General features: G+C 45.6%; 1 protein-coding gene across 1 annotated transcript in view; it reads left to right on the forward strand.

Moving 5' to 3' along the window:
- Nucleotides 1–3,651: 3,651 nt before the first annotated feature.
- DUSP10 (dual specificity phosphatase 10) overlaps nt 3,652–26,423 on the forward strand; it is a 39,376-nt gene continuing 16,604 nt past the window's right edge. The window contains exons 1-2 of the mRNA XM_027613715.2: nt 3,652–3,896; nt 6,099–6,952. Coding sequence (XP_027469516.1) covers nt 6,142–6,952 — 811 coding nt within the window. The 5' untranslated portion in view covers nt 3,652–3,896; nt 6,099–6,141. The remainder of the gene's footprint in view (nt 3,897–6,098; nt 6,953–26,423) is intronic.

Genomic DNA, 26,423 nt, shown 5'->3' on the forward strand with positions numbered 1-26,423 from the left:
TGTAGCAAATGGCTGCCATACTGGAAAACTCAGATACAGAACCTTCCATGGCTCAGAGCCTTTTCCAAAGTCACAGGTGCAACCTACCCATGACTTTAATGAGAAAGATCTACAGGCCTCCTGTGTCCAAACTCGTGGATAGTGAGACAAGCAGATGGGCCGGCTTCTATTTCCAACACCCCCCAAACACAGGAGTGGCCACCTCTTTTAGGGGATCCTTCTTACCAGCCTTTCTCTGGCCTGGAAAGTGCTTTGGGATGTTTCTCCAGGCCAGCCTCAATGACCTCAGCTCCCTGGACACCTCACCTTTCTATCCCTCAGCTCATTCCCCACTTCTTGGTAATTTACTTACTATCACCTTTATCTTATGATGTATTATTTCTAAGTTTTCTTTAAGCCTTTCTCTGCCTTAATTCTAGTACCTCCATGAATCCATCTCGACCTTGAGGATTATTTTGAAAACCCAGCTCTCACACCGGTCCCTACCTTCTGCCATCATCCCACACACGTAACCATTTGAGGGCACATTAAGGAAGTCATTTAATTAATACATTTTTTCAACATTATCCATATTATATCTTATATGTTGGCCTAAGTTATCTTCATCTTTTGGCTCTAACATATAGTGCTTTCCACCAAAACAGTATTTTCCTCATGATGTTTGTTGGAACAAAGATATGGCTCAGCACAATCATGTCACAACACTCAAATACACTGAAGATGCTTTGTGGTTTCTTTGGGACTAAAATTGAACATTAAGTCTTTGCTGGCTATTTCTATACAGATCAGGTTCATAGCCATTGGCTGGCTGGTATTACAAATTTAAATCTACGGGCAGTACTTCAGATAGTGTTTTCACATTTATGACTCAAAAAAAAAGAAAAGAAACAAAATCACCTCTTTTTGTACAAAAGCAGCTCAGAAGTGTAACGACTGAAAAAACAGCCATATGTAATCTGTTTTCTACACTCTATAATTTGAACATAGGCTATACCTTTATAGATGCTTAATTAAAAAATAATTACATGTTTGTATACGTTAATGATCTGGTAATTCTTCCATGTTTCAAGTTTGATAAATGATGAGGAATTTTGCCATTTTTCCTAATTTTTCAGTTTGGTTGGCTTTGACTCTTAGTCAACTAAATTATAATAATCCACTAGTTTTAAACTATAATAAAATAATCATCTCATTAAATGAGTTAAATTTGTTTTTGAAGTGACATTCCCCTTCTGGGTCTGTGGGAAAAGCTGTTATAAACTCTTCTGCTATTATATAAATCCCTACTTTGTTTGGGTTTAGATAGTGAGGCATTAGCAATGAATTCATAATCTAGAGATCACAAATGCTTTTAAACAGAGGCACCCAGTCTCTGGAAGCAAGGACAATGCTTTTTTACTGAATGCCTTTTATCAGCAAGTCATCATGGTGTCCCCTCTTGCCACCCCCTGCCCCCAGCACTCCCACCAGGACTTTTCCTTCTGGGCTGGGGTGTTACCATTTTACAGATAAATAAATAAACACAGTGACTCTGGATGAACAGACACTACAGATGAGAGAATTGGGACTTAAAACCAGAACTTTCTGACCCTGAATTAGCAAACATTTTTCAATAATTGTCTATAGTTAGGGAAAGGCAAGCTATTAAAGCTCCAGACAGATCCAGGGTAGACCCTCTGGGAACTTCTTTTCTGATTTCTATGAAATTACCCAGAACCAGTTCCTTGTCCAGGACCTGCTGATCCCCAAGGTGTAAGGACCAAAGAAAGGGTGTGCCCTAAGTACTCATTAGTTATCATTAAGAGCATGAACGTGTATGTGTGCTGGTGTGTGAATGCAGAAGGGGATACCCAAAACCCTTTCCTTTTTAAGATGATTGTTTGCATTTACTGCACGTGGAAACATGGGTGTGAAGGCTGGACTGTGTATGTGCATGCACATATGTAAAAATTATACATATATTCCCCTCCACCCTAGAGGAACCCAAGGGGATTTCTCTTAGTAGCTCTTTGAGCGTGTAGCTGGCCAACTCTGGGCATCTTCTGATTTTAGATCTGCACTGAAAGCAATTATATGAATATGTCGCTGCCACTTAGCTTACTTAATAGTCCTGGAGCCTTAAGTATATCTCCAAACACCTTCAATCTAGTAAGAGAAAAAACTCATAGCCAAACATTCTATAGTGCTCCTAATATAATGTACTCCATTGTCATTATTAAACTCCGTCGCTTCTGACTCTCTGAGACAGGAGAGGGAAAAGGAAAAGCTCTATTTCTTGAGGGTTCTCTGATGCAGGCTCTCCGTAGTTCATCTTATCATCTCCACTCCTCTGCATAGCCCAAGATAACTTTCCCGCAGTTTCCCTGATATTTTCGTGCCCAGGCGCAAGCCGGCCTGCCTCGCCCCCCACTCTTTTCCTCGGGACGCATGCCTGGGCCTGCGACCCAGCGGACGGCAAAAAAAAAAAAAAAAAAAAAAAAAAAATCTGGAAAACCCAGAGGGTCGGCGCCGCCTCCTCGACGCTCCGCAGGCTACACTCGATCTAGTTATTCACACTCAGCTCCAGCTCCTTTCCTCCAGCGGTGGTGTTCCAGAAGCGCCGGGCTAGCTGTCCTCGGCTCGCCTGGGGCCTTGCGGGGTGGCGGGGCGGCTGCCGAGGGCGTGGGGACGGCGGGCCGCAGGCCAGGAGCTGGGACCCTGCGCGCGGGGCGGGAGATGCGGCCGCCGGGGTGTGGCAAGCGCACGGTGAGCCCCGCGACGCCCGGCCTAGTGGGCGCGCTCCCTGCCGCTTACTGGCCTGGACCCAGGCCGCCGCCTCTGAGCAGCCCTCCGCAGCGCCGCCTTGGTGTTCCCGGCAGAGCCCCGGGAAGCGGGTGGGGGACGGTGGGGGCGTGACCGGGGCGCAGATGCAAGCGAGCCAGAGGGCGCCGCGCCACTGCCGCGCGGGGTAGCACTAGGGCAGCCGGAGGGGCAGCGACATCTGCGGGCGGGCGGCCGACGCTTCCCGGCGGCGCTGAGCCGAGCGGGGCTGCTCGAAGACGCGGGGCGCAGCTTGGCTGGGTGGGCCTCCCTTTCCGGGGACTGCCGGCCGGCTCGCCAGCTGCGCCCGTGCCCCGGCCCCCAGCGCATGGCTGGTGCTCGCGGGCCGGTGCGGAAGCGACGCCCCTGGCTGCTCGCTCACGTCGGTCCCACCGCAGGCGGCTCGGCGACGTCTAGGGTTTGTCAAAGCACCTCGGGCGACTAGGAGAACCCGGTTTCCCCACGGGGGGACGGCGATTATAGTTTCTTGCCTTTAGAAAGTTACTCCGACACTTTTGATCTTCCGTCCTGAGTAAGGAGGAAAAAGAGCGATCTGCCCCCGGGCTAGGGGCCGCAAGGGGATCCGGGCAAAGGGACAGAGCCAGTTTTAAGCCCGAGCTGCGAGTCCGGCCCATTGACACTTCAGCCCCGGAAAGGGTTAACTGCATCCAGCCGGTTCGGTTTACATGTAAATAGAGAGCAGCTGCTCCGCGCGGGCCCCGGCTGGCCCTTTTAAGTTTTTGATTGGTTGCCAATGACATCACCGCCCGTGTTATAACGCTGAGGACCCGGAGCGGCGTCGGATAAACCCTCCTTAAAGAGACGATGCCACGCCCCCGGCCCCTCCCCCCCGGCTGTCCATTGGCCGCGGGCCTCTGTGAGGTAGCGGTCAGCTTTCTCCGGATTCCTATTGGCCCAACGTGCCGTCGGTCGGCAGCCGGCCCGCCCCCTCAGAACCTTACATTTACAGTGTAGCAAAAGAGAAAGTAACTATGTTGCTGCTGGAGATCAATGAAGCCAAGTGAATGGGGGCTGAATGGGCGAATCCTTAGCTGAAGCGGAGCGCCAGATGGTGGAGGGCTACACTTATTTATGAAGTAAGTGGAAGTCACCGCGGCTACTCCTGAGAGCCTGGGAGTGTAAGGCGGTGTGAGTGTGAGTGTGAGTGTGTGTGTGTGTGTGTGTGTATGTGTGTGTGTGTGTGATGCGATGCTCACGGGGGAGCCACAGCAGGTGAGGTTAAAGGGTTCCGGCTGTTGGCTCACGCTTCCCTGTGCGTTTACTCTCTCTGCAGAGAGAGTTGGATTTGGGGAGAAGAAGAAAATGAGGTTTGTTGGGATGCTTTGCGGCAGTTTTAAATGCCAGGGGCTTGTTAGTGTGCTATGTTGCGAAGGGGGATAAGCGCCCAGGAGTGGGGAAGTAGCATTCTCTAACGACTTAATTTTCTTTCCAGCCCCTGCCTAGAGGTGGAAGGACGACTAGCAAGGGAGCGGGGATAGCTTAGTGTTTCTCTGGGAGGTTTCCTGGGCCAGTCTGGATGCTTTCACGGGCAATATATACGTCCGACCCTCTGCTGCAGGGATGCAGATCTCTTTATACACTCCGGGCGTGTGTGTGTGTGTGTGTGTGTGTGTGTGTGTGTGTGTGTGTGAGCCGCGCACTCCGTGTGGAGGTGGGGGTCCCAGCCTGTGACTCCGCGAACACGCTTATGCGTCCCTCGCAAAGGAAATGGGCTGTTGATCCTGGGACGTACCCTACCTGGTAACACAATAGCAAAGACTTTCACCGCTTGGTCCAGCTGGGAAACAGTTACAGCTTCTGGAATAGTACTTGCTCTTCAAAAAAATACTACGCAAGGGAGCGAGGGAGGGAAGGGGCGGGAGGGAGGGAAGGGGTTGAATCCTTCTCTCCCATCCAAAAGTGGGTAAGAGAAACCTGAGTCCGTGGGGATCTGTGGACGTGTCGGGTGCGTGTCTCTGTGTGTATGCGTGTGTGTGGATTCTGCCTGTGACACTTTGGCTCTGTGTGGGAGAATGGTGACGGTCCTGTGTAGACGAATGATAGATGACATTTTTCCAGACATCTCTTAAAGTTCGTTTAGGTGAGTGACTCTTGCATGGGGTTTGGTTTCTCTGAGCATGTCTAATAGAAGAGGAGCCAGTAGGGTTGGGTTGTAGAGTGCCCCTGTGCCTACGGGAAGGAAGGAACTTTTCCTTTGCAGGCACCCCGTCAGGAGACAGGAGATGGACCCAGTGGGCAACACTTCACTGCCCCCTTTAACAGGCACTGGCTAATTGGAAAGTCCTTTCTATGGAATTCATCCTCTTCAAGGGGTGGGGGTCTATCTGTGGGGGATTGAAATATTATACACAGTGGCTGCCTCCCATTGAGAGAAGCTCTTGGATGCACAGTCTGTGCCAACAGGGAACTGAAGGAGGGAGCAGAGTTGAAGTGGTCCTTTCCTTAAAGGCAGGAGTGTGGGGGGTAGGGGAGAAGGGGGGAGATGAGGTGGGCAGCAAAGGAGCAAAGGGTGATGGATCTGCCAGGGTTGGGGGTTACCAGATCTGGCTCCTTGGCCTGAGGCTTTGTTTCAGGACATTTCGTTTGTAACAAAAGGGGAAATGCAGATTAATTTATAAGAGACTAACAGGAAACATGGGAGGTTTTAATATGACTATGTTGTGCTTTTCAAAGGAATGCAAAGCAAGAATAGCTCCTAGTTAAAGAGATTCACTTAGGGGGATACTTCCATTCTGATTTGCAGAAAGTTGCCATCCTCCCTGATGTATATTTAGCTGCTGTATATTTCGGTGAGCCATGCCAGCGCTCATGGTCATTCTGTTGCCTTTGCAGTGGGTGAAGGAATTAAATGGAAAGTATGCAAGGGTGGACAAGTGGGTCTTTCTCAGATGGTTGCATTGTGCTTCTGCCCAAGAGATGAGGCCTAGAATAGATGCCTCTAAAGAGCCTTCCTTTCTGTCTTCAGCTTTTCTGATTCTTTGTGCTTGTACTTTCTCCAAGGCTGAACTTCGATGTAGGTCAATGAGAGCCTGTTCATCAACATTTGTGTAGACCATACTCGGAACCTTAGACTTAGTCACCAAATAGGTGGGGGCCGTCAGGTCGACATCCTCTTCGAATCTATAAAAATGAGTTTCAGGCATTGAGAGTGGCATGAAAAAGGGCCCTTAGGACAGCCTCACTCAGAGGGATGCAAAGGCCTTTCCTAGGGTTTGGATCAGACTGCCTTTTGTGTCACGTGACTTTATTCTTTCTTTCCCCCCTCCCCTTCTTTACAGACTGTCTTGAGTTCTTCTTCAATTGCCAGTTTTCAGCCTCCTCATGCCTCCATCTCCTTTAGACGACAGGGTAGTAGTGGCACTGTCTAGGCCCGTCCGACCTCAGGATCTCAACCTTTGTTTAGACTCTAGCTACCTTGGCTCTGCCGCCCCAGGCAGTAACAGCCACCCTCCTGTCATTGCCACCACCGTCGTATCCCTCAAGGCTGCGAATCTGACGTATATGCCCTCATCCAGCGGCTCTGCCCGCTCCCTGAATTGTGGATGCAGCAGCACTAGTTGCTGCACTGTGGCAACCTACGACAAGGACAATCAGGCCCAAACCCAAGCCATTGCTGCCGGCACCGCCACCACTGCCATCGGAACCTCTACTGCCTGCCCTGACAACCAGATGGTCAACAACAATGAGAATGCAGGCCCTTTAAGTCCATCAGGTGGGGTGGGCAGCCCTGTGTCAGGGACCCCCAAGCAGCTAGCCAGCATCAAAATAATCTACCCCAATGACTTGGCGAAGAAGATGACCAAATGCAGCAAGAGTCACCTGCCGAGCCAGGGCCCTGTCATCATCGACTGCAGGCCCTTCATGGAGTACAACAAGAGTCACATCCAAGGAGCTGTCCACATTAACTGTGCCGATAAGATCAGCCGGCGGAGACTGCAGCAGGGCAAGATCACTGTCTTAGACTTGATTTCCTGTAGGGAAGGCAAGGACTCTTTCAAGAGGATCTTTTCCAAAGAAATTATAGTTTATGATGAGAATACCAATGAGCCGAGCCGAGTGATGCCCTCCCAGCCACTTCACATAGTCCTCGAGTCCCTGAAGAGAGAAGGCAAAGAACCTCTGGTGTTGAAAGGTAATGCCCCTGTACCCCTCCCAAGCACAGTCCTGGTTAGCCTGGGTTCACTTTGGGTTTTGTCCTAGAAGTACCAGCATTTTCCTTACCCTGGCTGCACGAGACCAGAATAGACCTTCTTCTTCTTGTCTTCCCTTCTTTGCCCCTAACTATTTTGCTGTAGTGAGAAAAACCAGTCACACTGAACCAGAAGCCAGAAGACCCGGGTTCTAGTCTCCATGCAACTTTCTCATTCACACTGTGTGAGCATTTCACCTCTCTGAGACTATTTTCTCATATTTTAGACAGGCTGTCTACCACCAGATGGTATCTCAAGTCCTAGCTGGTCTGGTGGCTCTATTCCAGTCAATAACCAGTTGGAAAGTTGTTGTCTCTCAGATTTAACCGAAGTGGATGGAGTGGAGGAAGCAGCAACTATGGTGAACCTCAAGTAAGCCTTCAGGTTCCAGTGCTTTTTATGGGAAATCTTCTTTCTCACCTCTGACCAGCTTGGCTTTTATATGGTTTATAAAGTGACCTTCAAGAAGGGCAGAGATCCTTACTATAAGGCCCCCCTCAAAAGCGTAAGAGTGTACCAAACAACATCCATTCTTCTGCCAAAGCTCCAAGGGGACAGAGACATTTTTATGAAATACTCCTCAACACGTTGTTCTTTCCGGCCTCTTCTGACAACCCCCTGGCATCATGGCTCCTCCCAAGATAGGGTGGTAGGTCATAGGGTGGGTAGGTCACTTGGCCCCCTTACACTGAATACAGAATAACTCTCATGTCAGTGTTGCTGAGCCCCGGCAGGAAGAATTAATCACCCACTGTTTTCTGAGCTCCTTCCACACAGTGTTGCCTAACACAGCAGGGGAGCCTTCATCTCGTATCTATCTGACTGGCTCCCCTTTGCCCTCAGATATTGTCCTTTGGGGCACTACACACCACTCTTTCTCTTTGGTGTCTTCTGTCCTTTGATGGCAGTAAGAGATGGTCATCTTCTCTCTTTTCTTCTCTTGTGTTTTGAGCTAAGGTACACAGTTTGTGGGCCAGATCACCACCAAGTCTCCTGAAGTGTGTTGACCAGAGGTATTGCTGTGTTCCTTCGAACACCTTACATATTTAAATTGCAACAGGCCATTGGGATGAGCAAGTTAGTTGTTTTGTCTTTGTGTGACAGCTCTGTCATTCTCCTTCTTGTCTTCCCAGGGATGCATTCTGCCTTTTGTTAAGTAGCATTCTTGGAAATATGGTTCTGAATTACTTTGATAAATTCCTCCCTCCCCCTCCCCCTGGTCCCATTCCCTCCTGCTCTCCTTAGGCTCAACTGCCACAAAGGCACAACTTTTCTTAGGGTTGGTAGGCTCTGGTGGGAAGGAGAACATGGTGGAGGTCATATCCAGAGAGTTTCAGCAGGGCCCAGGTATTTTTGTTGTGATTGATGATTTTTTTTAGGGTTACAGATACATTCAGATTTCCTCTGTGTAGCTCTATATTTTATTGTTTTCTATTCTTTTGGTTGACTTTGAGTGATTCCCAGTAGGCTTACCCAGCTAGTGTTCTCCCACCATGATCTTGGCTTGTTTTGTCTTTTTCAGATGAGAAAATACAATCCACGAATTTCTCATTTGTAATGGTTTGTCTTGGGGAGCAAAGAGGGAGGTAGCCCATGGTCTGGCGGGTCATCTCTTTGCTCGTGTAGAGTTGATGTTAGGAAAAAGCAGACCTTTTGTGTCTGTATGATTTGAGGACAGTCATCAAACAATACAAATTAAGATGACCCTGGACTTGAACATGAGGGTGATTAGGCGGAATTGGAGATCTTACCCTCTCGTTTTCAGCGGACATTTTTGTGTTTGGTGGTGGCCTGTCAAATCACTGGGAAATGAATCTCCCGGGTGCTACCGATGAAAGTGGGGTTCCTCCCCTGTGGATGCAGCTGAGAGTCCGGGCAGCCTGGGCTTGTTCCTCAGTGTCAGTGAAGTAAGATTGCCTCAGTGGGGCGGGGCCGGACATGCTGCTGACCTCACCACTGGGCACCCCGGGCAGCCGCGGTGAGGGCTCGTCATTTTCGGGTTGGTGAGACACAGCGGCGGTTGACCTGGAAGACACGCTGGTGGTAGAGGTTGGATTCTTTGTAGCTTTGGGGGCTTTTTCTTCAAATATCTGGGAATTTGATTGAAAATAGACAGTTTAGGAGCGAAAGAGTTGGTAATTTAGTTTATTTATTATTGTCGTCATTATTATTTTGGTCTCTTTTGGGGGAATGGCTTAAAATGGGGACCAAGATGGGAAAAAAAGGAGAGTGATCATAATTAGGATGTCCCTAGCTACCCTTCATCTGGGTATACCAAAGGTTAATACCACAGCACCATGGAGGTGAAGAATGGGGTGGGCATCTCTCAGAAGGCATGGCCAGTGACTTCTCCCAAGTTCTTGAGTGGATCAAGCAGACCATTCTGGTCTGGCTTCTCTGCTGAGGTTTATTATACTAATCCCCTCCCTGGGTGATGCAAGATTTTATTTTAGCAGAGTTGTAGTGGTACCATTTTGGAATGAATGATTTTTTTTTTTTTTTTTTTTTTGCAGGGAAGCTGTGGTGGTGAAGATAGTTAGAATCTAAGTTAGAAACTTTGAGGGCCTCATTAATTTATTTTCAGAGATTTCAGTACAATCTCGGGTAATTTATGGCTGGCCCAACTGATTCTCTGGTTTATGTTTGTAAACACCGGTTGCTACCCTCCCCTCTCCAAGTTTTATGTCCCCCCTGTTTCAATGCCACGTTCTCCATTTTTGGTACTGCCTGTCAAGTAGAGCGGCTGCTCAGTTACCATTTTAGTAATGCTGTGTCAGGTTGGGAAGAAACTGATCAGAGGCGCAGAAGCCCCTGGGATTAAGTTACTGTTCTAATTTACAGTCCCCTCCCTGTTGTGACCTATGTCTAAATCCATGTTTTATTCTCTTCTTCCGAAGAATAAATGGCATCAGACCAGTGCTTCTACTCCTTCTGGTGAAAATGATCCAAATGCATAAATATTTAGGGATTTGCAAAGTCTTTGAGAGAATTACAGTCTGTTTTACCCCAAGTTGGTTTTCAGTATGATTTCTAACCAAACTGAATAAGAAGGCTCGACAGTTCTGGGCCTCCCATAATGAGAGCTATCATCTTTGTTTTGATGTTTATAAGGTACCCTTTCTTTTCAGGAAAGCTGAATTCAGGAAAATAATTTATCGTTTACCTCTGTTGGAAAAGATAGTCTATTGTCACCTGCCTCCTCCTTAAAGACCTCTATGCCTTTAAAACTTTTATTATAAGAATTTTCAAATATATAGAAAAGCAGAAAAGAATATAAAGAGCACCATATATCTACCACCCAGATTAAACAGTTGTTTATATTTGCCCTATTGGCTTTCTCTTCCTTTTTTGGTTGTTGAACTATTTTATAGTATAAACAACATTTTAATGTATTCAAATATGTTTCAGGTTTCAAGTTACTGTTTTAGAATTAATAAGGCTGCGGACATTTTATAGTATAGCATGGGCACATTTTCACTCCTAAATACTTCAGTATCATGTGCCCCCTCTTGAGAGTTTCTCAAACTTCGATTTCCACTGTGACTAGCTGGCTCTCAGGTCTGTGGAGAAGCAGCTCTCCCTCGGAGTGGGAGGGCTCCGGGCACCTCCTTGGAGGCTGTAGCCCCCCCTTCCACGTGGCTGTGTCAGGGCTCGGGCCTGTACTTGCTCTATGCAGTCAGGGAGGAAAGACTGCTGACCCATTCAGCCCCCCCCCCCCCACGGACCTGCTGCTGCACCGGTGGTGTTCAGTGGGGAGCAGGAGAGGAGAGACAATCACTTCAGGAGGCTGATTCGTAGGGAAGATATGATAACACAGGGAGTTCGGTTTTTAGACTATAAAACCTTCCATCATAATTCCTGAGGAATGAACCACACAGAGTGCACATTCTTCCATAATCACAAAGGATTCTGAAGTAACACTTACAGGCAGTATTGAGTTTGATGACAAAGGGAAAGGCTATGCTCAATAATCAGAGACCCCGCGAAAATAGTCTATTTCTGCTTTGTTTGTCATGGGAGAACCACAGTTTTCCTCTGGTCTTGCAGGATGTTAGGAGGAACTTTTTTAAAGATATGTGAAATAAAGACATACCTCCTATAATCACAAAGTTAGTGTCGTTATTCTGAGCCTCTGCTTAACATCCAAACATGCTGAACATTCGCCTTGTAGCAAGTGGTGGGGAAATTCATGCAGGATTTTGGATCCAGTCTGTCTGATTCTAGTCTTGGTCCCCTCGTATTAGCCATGTGCCCCTGGGCAAATGGCTTCATCCCTTACTTCCTTAATTCCTCATTTATAAAAGAGGATGTAACGGCAGCTATGTCACAGTGTTAGTCTAGAAATCAAATGATGTCATGGGCACAAAGTGCCTAGACCAGTTTTCATATGCGGTGAGCACTCGCTAAATGTAGCTTCATATTATTATTACCACTGGTTGAGCAGAAATGATGGCACCAGTAAAAGGGCAATCTAAGCTCCCCTTCCAAAGGAGTATAAGTAACAAGCTAGGTATGGCAGTGTGTGTGTGTGTGTGTGTGTGTGTGTCTGTGTTGCCATGGCCTAAAAATAACTTGGTGACTGTTCCCTAATTTAAGTAGCATACGGTTGGAGTGCCAAGTAATTATAAAAACATGTTGGGTCAAGAGGCCAGAGTTATTTGGGCATATCCTAGAATTATTTATTTGTAGGGGAATTTGTAAAAATGTGATGGTAAGTCTGTCCAACTAGTGTCCCATAACTCAATAATGAAAGTAGAAAACTATAAAGCTTCGCTTTTTCTGGCCTCTCATCAGCCTGATTTATTTTTGGAATAAGGATTGTAGTCTGACTATAAAAGGGCAGGTAGAAGGAGGGGGGAGTGTGCTTCATTTTCAAAAGTTTTCGAAGCTTTGAGTTGTGATGAGATGGCGTGTGAAGGAAAAAGGAGGGAACCGTGGGAAGGGCTGCTCGTTTGTGTAAGTGAGACCCAATCCTTTTCTCTGAACTGGTTCACAGTGGCCTGTACTCTGAGCTTTTGGATATACTATCCTGCTTCCTAATTAAAATGTAAGTGGAAAGAAGTAAGTGAGCTCTCTCCCCATCCCTGTCCTTGTTTTATCTGTTCCTCATTCACTGTGTGCTCAGCAAAGTGGAATTTAGCCCACTTACACTTGAATTCAGATCTAGGCTTTTCTATTGACCAACTGTAGGTGTCCTTGGGGAGCTCAGGTCACCTCCCAGAGCCCCACTTGTTTCTCCACTATAAAAGAGGGATAATTCAAACATCACAGGATGGACTGAGACAACGGAAATCAGGTGCCTGGTACATAGACAGCTCTCAATAAAGCAGCCATTGGGCCCTGTTCCCCTACCCCTGTGTGCTTTCAGATCCTCTTAGGTTGGACATTGGTCAGCAGGGAAGATGGCAACTTGTTCTAAGCATAGTACTATGGGAGCATGTTAATATCAACCACTTGTCTTTGCCAATTCAAATCAGTTAAGTTAACCATCTGGCTTGTCAAGGACAAGTTCAAGAAACTCCTTTCCTGGCAGCAGTAGATAATAATTTTAGATTAGAAAAAGGAGGGTAAGGGCAGGGAGGTTTGACAAAATCACGGGAGCAGAGAAACTCTCTGCACAGCCTGTGGCACACACCCTCAGAAGCTAGGTGTGAGCCTTTGACCAGAAGCCAAGCCAGCACTGCTTCCTTAGACTCAGTTTTGGCAGCACTCAGGCTCCCTGCCCCAGCCTGGGGGAGCAGTTTGGGCATAAAAATGCATCAGTGTGCAATGCCTAGGCAATTGACTTCAAGTAGGTAGACAAGGATACACTCTGCATTAGGGATAGAAATTCTGATCCCAGGGGAGGTCTTCTCACGTTCTTTGAACTCAAGCATCCCAGTTTTTAGTATAGGAAGGAACCTCATCCCCAAAGTTGTCCCTGCAGAGTTGTCACTGGAATCCGCTGGGGCGATTTAAAACCTACGATGATCAGTTCCCACCTCTGGAAATTCTGATTAAATTGGTCTGAGGGTACAGGCTGTGCATCAAGAATTTTAAAAGCTTCCCTGGTGATTCTGACGTGCAACAAAGTTTGAGAACCCTTGATCTAATCCAGTTTTCTCATTATACAGTTACTGAAATGGGCCTAGAGAGATTTAACTTGCCCAAGGTCACATGCATGATTAATTTTAGAGCCTCGGTCCTTAGTGCTAAAATAGGTCTTGCCAGGTTGATTGTGTGTGTGTTGTTATCTAATGATAACAGTTATCTAATGTATAGCATACAAATATGAAATAACATATTTAATTAATCATTTTTAGTATTGATACCCTTTTTGTTGAATTTTGAGATTTCAGTCTAGAACTATAGGGACCTAAGTCTAAGCTCTTTTGAAACCAGCAGCTCATGGTCCTGATATTTGCCTGGGTCCCAGAAACTTAGGACAAATATTAACATCAATTTAAACTCATCTTCTGGGGAACTTAACAGTTTAAGAAGGAGCTGGAAAACACGCATCAAAATGCACCCTTGTACCAAAGTATCTCAGGTTTCTAGGGACTTTTTGGTATGTTGGTCTCCGTGGAGGTACAGCCTGTGGGTAGAGGAGATTCGTTCATTCATTTGTTCAACAAATACTACTGAATGCCTTCTGCATGCTGGTCCCTAGTTTTCAGGCTGGGGACTCTGCCCCCAGGACCCTTACAATCTAAATGCTAGAATGAGAGCAGATACAGACCAGGCCGGCATTCCAGATCTTTCTACCTTGGAGATCATGTACCTGAATTTTACATCCTCTTGTCCAACCCTGTTCAGGGAGCCGTTCATCTTCAGGGGTGTTGTTCTCCCGGGAAGTACATGTTGGTGAGGCATTTGGCCTTCCTTTCTTTTTCCCTTGCAAGATGAAGTCTGGCTTTTTCTAATAAGCCCATCTTCATGGGCCAACAGAATTTCTTTCCAAAGACTTGATCCAAAGAGAAATGATTTTTTTTTTAATTGTTGGTTTTTAATGGAAAAGGGAATATTCATTCTCTCTCTGCCTTAGAAGCTCGAGGCTGGCAGGCCCTCTCTGTGCATTAGAGTGGAACTTTGTAATTTGGACCTCACTAATTTTGGACATGTTGCTGATAGGAACACGGCTGGTGTTTATTTTTTCCTGCATGCTATTTATGAAAAGAGGGCATGCTAAGCAAAGAAGCATTGTACATGATATTTCAAAGACAAGGTTTTAGCCTGCTCAGGAAAAAGGAAAAAAATAAAAAAAGTTTGCAAGTACAATTAAAAACCACTCCAGGAGACAGGGCTGGGATAAAAACACAAGTCTGTCCTCTCAAAGCCTGTGTTATTTCCCCTGAACCATGTGGGTCCCTCTTGGGCAAAGTTCCATTGGCTACATTTGCATATACTATGTACTCTACTCTACTCATATTGTATAACCTTACTAATTCAGAAAAATTGGAGGGAAGAGAAAGTGATGAGTATGAATCACAGCCTGAATTTTACCGTCCATTAGAAATACACATTTTATTTGACATTGATGTGTATTTTCTAATTATGAAGTCTTTGAGATGTTTTCATCCATAAGCCAAGAGGAAGATAGAGTAGCATCCTTTTTTTTTTTTTTTTTTTTAGTTTATGCCTGTTTCATCTATTATTAAAGGTGTGGGAATATATATATATATATACACACATATACATATACATACGTATATACATTCCACTCCTCTACCCCAGCAAGACCCCTATTTTATGTGTAGCTGAAAGGAATAGAAACCTTGAGCCTCTGCTCTTGGATCAGGAAATGAGCCGTGCAGCCGTACTTTCATGGAAGATAAAGGCTGTTACCCCTAGCCCTGCCTCTGGCAAAGTGGAAGATCACCAACAGGAAGCAAAGGGTTTGTGGATTCATCAAACTATCTGTGTTGCCTTTAAGGTTTTACTTTCAGTGAAGGCCTCGTCATCTTATTTTCACCTTCTAAGACTCGAATTTCATGGAAAACGAAACAGGGCCAAACTTCCTTGGGGCTCCACCAAAGGGTTTCATTTTTCTTTGTCTCACCACCCAGATGAGACCCCTATTGGGCATCTGTTGTCCAGTTTCTCAACCAGGTAAATAGATATAACTACCTAATCCAGAGGTCGCGCCCGGCTGGTGCCCCCTTTGAGGCATATAAACCTCTTGGGTTATGAGTGAGCTTAGCCGATCTTAGCTGGTGTCTGCAGGTGACGAGGCAGTCAGCGCTTTCTGGCAGAGCGTTGCTCTCCAGTTTCCTTTACAGTTATTCTATGGAAGGAATCATCCCACATAGTTTGAATCATGGCCCCAAGGTCCACAACCACTGGGCTAAACATTACCAGCTGTTGCTACTGGCAAGTGAAAAGAAAACCAAAAGGGGGGAGTTGGGGGGAGGGGCAGTAGACTAGAAGGAACAGAACAGGGTGAGGGGGGGGGATCCCCTGGAGGGCACAGTGACAGGACCTTCCAGGTCCTGGACTTGAGTCCTGGGTTCCAATGTTCAAGACAGTGCGTTATTGTCATTAGCTACTGGAGTGTCTGCTTCCTTCTTAAAATAATAAGTCTAGACACAGACTTCTAAGTGGGGGGGGGGCTTCCTTGGAGGGATAGGGGGCATTTTCTTGGGTCTTGTATTTCTAGTCTTATTAAAATAGCATATTATTATGATGAGACTTTATAAGAAGGGTTTTATGGTTCTCATGAAGTGATAATTTAATCTGACAGCAGAACACTCTTTAATCACATATAACTGCTCTGGGTCTGGCCAACCTATCATCCCTGAAATTAAAAAAAATTATTTCCCAGATAGTTTGGGAAGTTGGGCATCGGGCAGTCATATCTGTGTCTTATTTTGTTCTCAGAGCAGCTTTGTGAGACATGTTGTAGATCCCTGGTTTTACAGATGCAGAATTTGAGGAACAGACTCAGCATTTTTCTCCCATGTTATTAACTAGTGAGTTGGTAAACAAGAATGGAACTCCAGTTCTTAGGATGTTGCGGCCGAGGTTCCTTCCAAGCTGGCTGCATGCTTGTTGATGAGTGAGCTATAGGTCTCATTCCTTATGATTACTTTAACTGTGTTTCATCTCTGAGGTGCCCTAAGTTATATTACCCCCCCCTCCCTTCTGTTTTCTTGTATACCCTCAATTGAAAATGCCACCGCTAAGAAAATTGGCCCACTCTGTGTTCTCAGAGGAGAGCTGTCTCAGCTTTTGGCAACTTCAAACTTTGGTGATGGCAGAGGCTAACTTCAAACTTTGGTGATGGCAGAGGCTTTTAAGGAGTAACAGATTGAATAAAGAAACTTTGAAAACTGTAATAATTATCTCTAACATTTATGAAATGTTTATTATGTACCAGACTCAGTGCTCAAAGCTTTATATCTCATGATAACACTCTAGCTTATATGGGAGTGACTGAGACTCAGAGAGATCCAGGTCCTTGTCCAAGGTCATTCAGCTGTTCGAGCCTGGGTCCAGCACTGTTATGCTTCTGCTGGGTGCATTTTCAATGTAGAGAACCTTCAGATGCCTTCTTCTAGTAGCCTATGGATATGCGGGTGTTGTTCCTTCTGTTCATATTAATATATTCACTTTCTAGAGGGGGAATTCGATGAGCCAGAAGAAAGATAGGTACAAAGTTAGATATAGTGATTAAGAAGAATGTATGATGGAATATGTGATATGATGTATGGTATGAGATGATATATGATGACATCCCCAAGAATCTAATACTCAAAGGTATTTGATTGCTTTATATTCATTATCCACTCTATTAGTGTGGATAATAACATTAACTGTAGATTCCTCCCCCGCCCCCCCCCCCCCCCCCCGCCCCCCCGCCGCCGAATTACATGAGGAAGGAATTTCTAGTAGTGTTATCATTATCCTTTGAGAAAGTTAATTCTCTGGGATGAGTGAACAGAGATCTTATCGAACTATTTGATTTTTATTATTTTTCTCTTCTCCTTCCTTCTCCTTTCTTATCTTCCTTCTTCCCTTCTACAGCCTAAGCCTACAAGTACAGCTCAGATCATCAGGGAGTATGGCAGGGATGGACCCTAGAAAAAGCCTAGCTGATACCCTTAAAGGCTGGCAGAACAGACCCCTGGGAAACTGGGCCAGAAGCAGCATTCATTCAGGCAGACTTATTGAGCATTTGTTCCAACTGTCCCATTTTGCAGATGTGAACACTGCTGACTTACCCAAGAGCATCTAAGTAGCTGGTAGCAGAACTAGCATAGGATCCATGTTTCCTCACTCTTGGTTCGGTAATTTGTTTTAACCCCAGTGGGAGCGTAATCCTTTGGTTTGTATCTGAGTTGTTATCAAAAGACTCTTGGGGGTCCACGTGTTTGGCCAGATCACTCCATGTTTTTGTTCCCTTTCCCTTTGTAGTGAGCTTAGTACGTGATTTCTCAATGAATTGGTCTGCTGATTTGTGTTTGTCGTCACTCTTCTTCAGAATTTAAATCTCTCCTAGCACACCAAGTATAATAGGGAGGTTAACCACACAGATTCCAGAGCCAGACTGCTGAGCTTGAATTCTGACTTTGCCGCTTAGTAGAAACATGAACTTGAGCGCATTAAATTTGGTGTGCATTGGTTTTCTTATCCATGAAATGGGGAGGGTAAGGATACTTTCCTGGTGGAATTAATTGAGGATTAAATTAGATAACACATGTACAAGTGCTTTGGACACTGCCAGACACATAATGACTAGCATTTATTAAAAATGTCCCATAATTATAATATGAAATACCTGCAAGAATAATTCATCACTGTCTATTTATGTCCAGGGGATATACGAATGATGTAATTCAGAAAAATGAACCGACATTGCCCCTGGTACAATATAAATAGAAACAACTTCTTAATGCTTGGTAGATTTTGGTTTAAAGGTTTGGAAAAACCCAATGGGGCGGAGAGATAAGTACATCCGTGCTTTTTTCTGAATCGGTGCCATACTGGAAAAGTATAGACTATTTCTCTGTAAGGAAATCTCAAAAAGTAAGTCTCAGCAAAGACTCAATTATATATCCATTGTTGGAATATCAAGAAAATTTTAGAAAGGAGAAAACAGATGATATACTCATCCCCCTGCCTGGCCTAGTTTCATTTTTACATATTCTCTTCATTCTTTACCCATATATGTGCATATTTTGCAGCGTTTCTCATATGGAAACTGAAATTCATTTTCACTTTATATTGCATGTAGTTTTGCTTCCCTCATCACCGACAGATTTTCTTTTAATGTTATAACATGTCTTATTTTATGGATTCCTCACATTTTACTTAACTAATCTGCCTATCGACATTAAGATTATTTCCAAGTTTTTGGTCTTATAAGAGAAACCTCTTGAGGGAATCCCTTGTCTGGAATCTTTTTCACCCCCTGCCTCACCTTGAAGAATGGAGGCTAGGGCCAGCTACCTTGGCTTTATATTGTTCATTCCTGCTTTTCTGTCCAAAATATGAGAACCAACTACCCAGCGAAATTACCGATTTTTAGAGAAGTTTTTGTCCTCCATCATAGGTCTGCACACACATCTCAACTGTGTGTGTAGCACACGTCCCCGAATAAGACGTGTGTTGTAAATCTTGGGCTTCTGCTTCGGTGGACAGAGCGAGGAAGTGTGGAGGTGCCAGTCAGCACTTTAAGAAACAGAAGCCATTGTGGAAGTGGACGATCTGGCAGGGCCAACACCACCTCGTTTCATAAATATGAGTCACCCCCAGTTTCATGCTGCTGATAAGATACTCTAAAGGGGACAACATTACAATAACAGCACAAAGAGTTAGACTTTGTGAGATGCTGAGTAATACGTGTTTCTGCGCTCCTCCCTCTTCCCCCCTTCTCAGACCCTGGGGTTTTAGGGCAGTGTTGAAGTCGTTGGAGTGTTTAAGCAAATGCAGTCAAAAGAACCCATCAGAATGGAGAGAAATTCCCATTAGTTCTTTTTGCCAAACTGAGGTAAAATGCCCTTTAAATAGGAGCTAATTCTCTGACAGATAATTAGCTTGTCTTCCTTGATAAGGTATGTGAATTGGATTGCATTTATTATAATTAATCTTGCATATTATGTAAAAATGCATTCGTCTGCCCTTATTAGGTGGATCTCTTTATTCCTACCTTGAGGGTGGCTGGCACCGCCCCCACCCCAACTCCAGTGAGAATTGAATGAATTGGATGGATGTCAGGGTGTTGGGCACCTCTCCCTTGCAAAAGTTGGGAGAGCTGAATGTGGGGTGCCGCCATTAAAAGAGACAGAGCTTTCACATTAATATCTGCATTGTTTAAAACAAAAACAAAACAAAACAAACCCCTTGAGGATGTTTTGGGACCTGAGAATCAGATGTTACAAAGCTGCTTAAATAATTGCCTTGAAATCCATCCCCTACTAATGACATTCTTCTGGATTTACAGTGCAGAACTTTTTCCAGGGAGTGAAGGGTGGGGTGACTGGTTTGGTATACTTAGCTGGTGGCAGGGCAGTGACTCTGGGAGGTGGCCCATGGTGAGGAGGAGCTCCTCAGTGACTCAAGGAGCCTAAACGCCTCTGTATGTTTTTTTTTCCACCCTCCCCCCCCCCCCCCCCCCCCAGCCATTCACAGCTCCTTGCACATCCTCATCTGGCTGCACCGCGCTTTGGGGAGTCTTTTCCCATTGAAAGCTATTGCCCACAGTCACTTGATTTTGCTATTTGAAACGTGTGTCGGGGAGATGTGGGAGCATAGGAATAAAAAAGCACGCTATGGATTATCTATGCAAGAGCCTCTCTACTCCAAGTTGAAGTGGTTCTTTTCCTGAGAAGAGAGGGGCTATCTCATGTTCTGTGGAGCTGACTGACATAGTGTGGCTTATGGCATCTTGGGCTTTAGTCATTTGCCACTGCCTCTACCTGTGTGTGAGCATGTGCACATACATATTTCAGTTCACACTTTTAAATGGGGATGGTATGGCTCTGAGCTGTTACTCATTTAGTGGAAATAACAACAGCTATGATCTCTATCTGCACTATCCAATATGGTAGCCAGGAGTCACATGTGGCTCCTGAGCCTTTGAAGTGGGGCTAGTCTGAATGGAGACGTGTCGCATGTGTAAAAAAGACCACTAGGTTCAGCCTAGAGATGGGGAAGTCTCTGACACTACCACAGATTTCAAAGACTTTGTGTAAAAGAAGAATGTAAAATATTTCATTAATAATTTTTTTAACATTGGGGCACCTGGGTGGCTCAGTTGACTAAGTGTCTGACTCTTGATTTTGGCTCAGGGTCATGAATGATCTCAGGATTGTGAGATCAAGCCCTGTGTTGCGCTCCATGCTGGGCATGTGGAGCCTGCTTAAGTTTCTCTCTCTCCCTCTCCCTCTGCCCCACCCCTACGTCTCTGTCTCTCAAAAAAAATGTTTTAACATTGATTGCATGTTGAAATGATACTATCTGGGGCATGTTGAGGTAAGTAAAATATATTATTAATGTTAATTTTATCAGTTGTTTTTTACTTTTATAAATGCAGCTACTAGAAAAAAATTTTGTTACATAGTAGCTAGCATTATATTTCTATTGAATGGTGCTGATCTCTATATAGTAATAACAGTATTATTATCCAGAGCTACTTTTTAGATGAGGACACTGAAGCTGAGAGAGGTTCGGTAAATTGCCCAGAGTCACATAGCAGAAAGCCAAACTCAGAGCCATCTGAATCTGGAGCCCACACTCTTCCCCACCGCTGAACTATATGATAGAGAATTTGTCTGGCTTTTGTCCTTGGTTCCTGGGTCATAACCTCTAATCACCCCTGAGCTTATGCTAATGAGATAGCTTACGCTAATGAGATAGCTTACGCTAATGAAATGATTCAGAATAAGGGTGGGCCATCAGGAAGACAAACAATGTGATTAGAGGATGGGGGCTTTGTTATTAGCCAGACCTCCTCCTGGTAAGAAGAAGGGCTGGAAATTGAGTTTAGTCACATGACCAAATGGTTCAATCAATCATGCCAATGTGATTAAACCCCAGTAAAAACTCTGAACACAAGAGCTCAGCTCAGCTTCCTGAACATGCTGATGTGCTGGGAGGGTGATGGGGTCCTTGGAGCATGGAAGTTCCATATGATGACCCTCCCAAACCTTGCTCTCTGTGTCTCCTCATTTGGCTGGTTCTGATTTGTATCCTTTATAATAAAACTGTAAAAGTAAGTACAGCATTTTCCTGAATTTTATAAGTCATTGTAGTGAATTATCCAACCTGAGGGGTGTGGGAATCCCAGAATTTTAGCCCACTGGTCAGAAGTGTGGACGGCCTGGGACTCCTGAACTTGGGGCTAGCATCTGAAATGAGGACAGTTTTGTTGGGGACTGTGGCCTTAACTTGTGGAGTCTGTGCTGACTCTGTGTTGTTAGGGTCAGGATTGTACTGCAGCCTTACAAGAGGACACCCCTTTCCTCTGAATATATATTTTAGGGGCATGGTCATTGGGAAAGTGAAGGACTGTACCTTCACTTGCTTGTTTCCCTGACCCCATATCATGGGGGACAGTGGCTAATTCCATCCTAGACATGTAAAATGACTCAGCCTTTGAGTCATTAACCACTAGTCAAAGCTTTTGACCACTAGGTTCAGCCTGGAGATGGGGAAGTCTCTGACACTACCACAGTCAGTATCCTCTAGCCTGCAACTCTTAGGGTCGCCTCTGTGTCTTCGTTCCCCAGACAGTACCACATGATGGTGGTGACATACATATATGACATACCAGCACCACCTCCTTGATACCAGAGATTCTTAAATATTGATTTGGGATAGAGTTCTTTATAGGAAACTGATAGAGGGTGATGCTATGAGTAAGGAGTATTTTTGTAGGTTATTTTCTTAGTAGTTTTAATTGTCTAGAACCATACTTTTTTTTTTTTAAAGATTTTATTTATTTACTTGAAATCGAGAGAGAGAGAGCATGAGCAGGGTGAGGGGAAGAGGGAGAAGCAGACTCCCTGCTGAGCAGGGAGCCCAATGCGGGACTCAATCCCAGGACTCCAGGGTCATGACCTGAGCCAAAGGCAGATGCTTAACCGACTGAGCCACCCAGGCGCCTCTAGATTCATACTTTTGTGGTTCCATTACATCTCATAAACACCGTGTTCAAATCAATTGTCTTTTCTTTGGAGGCTTTCGTTTGGATTTTTAAGCCAGGATCCTGTGTGCTTTATTTATTTTTGTTTGGTTTCTCCTTCCCTGCTTAAAATAGACATGGTCTCTTGCCTGTGGTCCTACTAACCATTACCCTTCTGTTCCTACTCAGGCCTGGCCCTTGGTCCTGCAAGCCCTCTTAGGTCACCAGCTCCTAGAAAGTGGAGTCCTGTAAGGGCATCTTGAGGTGGCCCTCGAAGGCACATTTCTAAGAAGAGACAAACCTAAACTCTGTAGTGATTGCAAAGGAAGATTCCTTTACCAGTGAAAGCTGGAAATAAAACAAAAAGGGTTCTAGAGGTATAAAAGAGGTCTTTTGAAGTACCCAAGATGACTTGATTTCTCTCTAACTTGGGCCAGGCCTGGGTACTCTTCATCCTGCCCCTATGCCAGGCTTGCTCTTCAGAACTGGTCATTTTCAAGGTAGAGGACAGTTAACCCTTTGGCAGCTCTCCCCGCCACTCTCAGTGATTGAGGAGTGTTAGTCAGTCCTAGTTTCTAAGAGGGAAGTTGGATCATCAGAAACAATTAAAGAGGTACAGAAAGCTAGGCATTCCATTCTCACTCCTGGCCCCTGAGCCTCTCCCCTTCCGGAGGACCAGAGGTCCTGAGGCCCCTTGTCTGCCTTTCAAGAACACCCATAATGTTACTCCCGTGAGAGAGCAAGGGTTGTGACAGCCCTTTTTTTAGGGAAGAGGAAGCTCCTGTATTTGAAGAAAAAGCTCTGATGATATGATCATGCTTTAAAGTGATCTTAAGATTAAGTAACTTGCCCAAAGGGGCATGGTTAATGAGAGGGGTAAGAGGAACCCAGAATTCTTGATTTTTAGATCCAGCGTTGTGTCCCTTCAACCAGAGGTAGAAGAAACAGCCCCTGGGGTGGTGAAGATGCTCTTCTTGAATCATCTATCTGTTCCTGCTTGCCATGCCCAGGTGGGAGGGCCGGTGAGCTCAGAGAAGGCTGAACAGAGCTTGTTGAGATTTGTATGCTCAGTTCTGAGCCCCCAGCCCATATTCAGTGCTTAGTAAATGTGTGTGGAACTGAACTGGGGGCTCCTCACACCGTCCCTGATATCCCTGAGACCTGGCGTCCCTCCTGAGCCTTTGTTTCTCCCTTATGGCTGCTTTCCATCCATCTCCCCTCCTCATCACTCATCTAGAATGTCCAAGGGGGGAGGTCTGGGAAGGGGAGAAAGCGTCGGAAGCCACCAGGCCACCAGGTGTACATTGTCTCTGGCTCCAGCCCTCTCAAGTCATAGCTACTTATCACATGCAAGGCCTGGTCCTCCCGTAGGTTGCCACTTCTCTGGGAGCCTTGCTAGCCCTCCTTCCCAGCCAGAGTGCCGGGATCTCTGTGTCCTCATGCTGACCTCACCTGTCAGGCCCTGAACCTGCCTTACATGAGCCACAGCTGGATGGTGGCGTGTCAGGTTGCTCTTCAGTAGGTTCTTTTCTTTTTTAATTAAAAAAATCTATTTAAAAAATTTTTAAAGATTTTATTTATTTATTAGAGAGAGAGAGAGAGAGAGAGAGCATGAGCAGGGGGAAGGGCAGAGGGAGAGGAAGAAGCAGAATCCCCGCTGAGCAGGGAGCCCGACGTGGGGCTCAATCCCAGGACCTATGATCATGACCTGAGCAGAAGGCAGATGCTTCACTGACTGAGCCACCTAGGTGCCCCCTCAGTAGGTTCTTAAAAGATTTCTGCCAGTCCTTTTGTTAAGTTTCCTCTAATGTTCCTTCATCCTTCTTTGTCTCATTAGGCTTATTTTCAGAGAATATGTATACATATACATATATATATAAATTTTTTTGTTCTCTCAAATCCATAACATTATGCTGAACCACACATAATAGGTGCTTGTCAACTAACTGGCCTTTCCCCATCTCATTCCAAAGGTCACATAACTAGAAATATTTCACGAGCACCTATACAAATTGGGTATTGCTCTGGGTGCCGGACAGTAAATACCTTTATAATTTCTGTTAATAACTACCAGCATTAGCTCATTCAATTCTTGCAAAACTCTGTTGTTGCTCGTTGGCATTATTATTCATACCATTTTACAAATGAGGAAACTAGGGTACGAGAGGGTTAAGCAGCCTAGCCAAGATCCCACAGCTAGGAAGTCGTGGAGGCAGCTCAGACCCCAGCACAGTGAACTGTTAGGCTCCATTTCCTCAAAGACAAACAGCATATCGACATTCTTGGGTGGGGGTGGGTTGTGAGGCTTGCCATTTTAATAATCACAATACACAAGTGAAGAAATAACAAGTAATTTCAGATTGTGGTAAGTGCCCTGAAGACAATAGAACTTTGAGACTTGATGATATAAAACAAAAGAGCGACCAGAGAGGTTTGCTGTAAATTGGGCATCGGGAAGACACTCATGAGGAGACCACATCTGATCCAAGGTCTGAACCACCTATGTGAGGAATGAGGGGAAGATGGTTCCAGGAAGAGAGAGCAGCAAGTGCTGGGGCCCCTGAAGTGGGAGGCAGACCACCCAGGCCTCGCCACCGTAAGACAGCTTCTCTCTCATTCTTGCCACTGTCCATCCATAGCTGGTTTATCGAAGCGGTGTTGAAATTACCGAGTGCTAACATTTGGAGGGTAGATTCTCCAAACTCCTGATTTCACAGAAGTGGCAGCAGAGGTCCCCGGGATCCCTTGAGTGTGGAAAGAAGGACTGTGTTTCGAGTGCTGGCCCATTGAGACTTCTGTCACCCTGAGCAATGTGGAGCATTGGCGTGGCCTTGAAGGGGACGTGGCTGGGCGGTGTGACGGTGCCAGATGTGGGGTGCATCTCAGGCCAGCTCTTCACCACACATGTCCCAGGTTGAACTGACCATGACTTGGCTGGCCCTCCACTTAGCCTCAAGTCTATGTCCATGGTATATCATCCCAGCCCCCCTCCTCAGAGATGCACTGGACTCTTGGTGATTTTCCCTTGATTTCAGAAGGTGGTCCACAATGTGGGGACCTGCTAGCTTTTGACCTGGTGTGACCTTGTGTCTCTCTCTGTGCTCTGAGGCCTCCCCTGGCTTCCGGCCCACCCTTCCGAGCTCAGCCTTCACTCCGTGGTCTGACTGTGGGGCATGGGCCGGCTGGGTGGAGTCCGTTGTAAGTGGAGCTCACGCCTGCTCTTTCTGGCTGTTGATCGTTAAATGCTCAGGCTTGCTTCGTTATTCTTGCCAAATATAGAATTCAGCTCGGTGACTTGAGGAACTTGTTGCTATGCTTTTCGTGAACTGAAAACATGGGTTCTGTAAAACAATTCAGATTTCGATGTTGACACTTGATCTTTTCCCCTACCACTTCCTGAATTCCCTAAGCTACAGCCTTTGACCTCCAGAGCCTATTAAAACACATCATCATAAAAGCTGTTTGTTTGGACACGGGGCTTTCATTCAAAGCAAGCTGAGCTGCACCCAAGATTGTTGGCCTGGCGCTGCCATCCACAATGGTTGTGAAACCACCCGGGCTTCGTGTGTGTCACTTTGCCTTGCTTCCTGCCTTTCCTCCCCTCCTCTTGCCATGGATGTTTCTAGATGACCTTTTGTGAATGTAATTTCCAATGAGAATGTTTCACAGTAGAAATATGCTCTCCCTTGAGGCTTGCTCTTGATATTTCTAGAGATTTATTTAATTGGACTCTACTTAAATCCCATTGGAAAACATACTTTTGCTGTGAAGTTGTGATGTGTTTAATTTGGGGTCTAAGACAAATGTCGGTCCTCGCGGGAGCCGGACTGTTAGCAGCCATGCTCCTTTTCGTTCAGTGGGGTTGTTTAATGAATAGCTTCACTGGGCTTTCCTCGGTTTGTTTGTTTAGCAATGCTTCATTATTTAAACTTCTGCACTGAAAAGCAAAGAATGTTTTCCCTCTTTTCAGAGAATTAAACAATAATGGAGAGTATCTGGTTGAGCTCTTGGGAAAAATATGGCTTTGTGTTTTATAGCGCTCTCCTCCTGTTTAACATTCTTCCCTCTGCAGCTTTCCAGTATGATCTCATGGATTTTTTTCCCCTCCCTTAATCCGCCTTGATGGATTAACCGGGATTGAGCTTTTTAGTGAATAGAGAAGGTGGAGCCCTAATGTGGTAGAGAGTAGCCTCCCAAACACACAGAAATTGTCCAACAAAAATGTTCTTCAGCCCAGAGAGGTGCTGTGGGGAGGGCATGGGTCAATGCTGACCCACAAGAGTGTGTAACGAATGACGTAGGTGTCTTTG

The sequence above is a fragment of the Zalophus californianus genome, chromosome 10 (assembly GCF_009762305.2).
Source record: "Zalophus californianus isolate mZalCal1 chromosome 10, mZalCal1.pri.v2, whole genome shotgun sequence".
Taxonomy (NCBI): Eukaryota; Metazoa; Chordata; class Mammalia; order Carnivora; family Otariidae; genus Zalophus; species Zalophus californianus.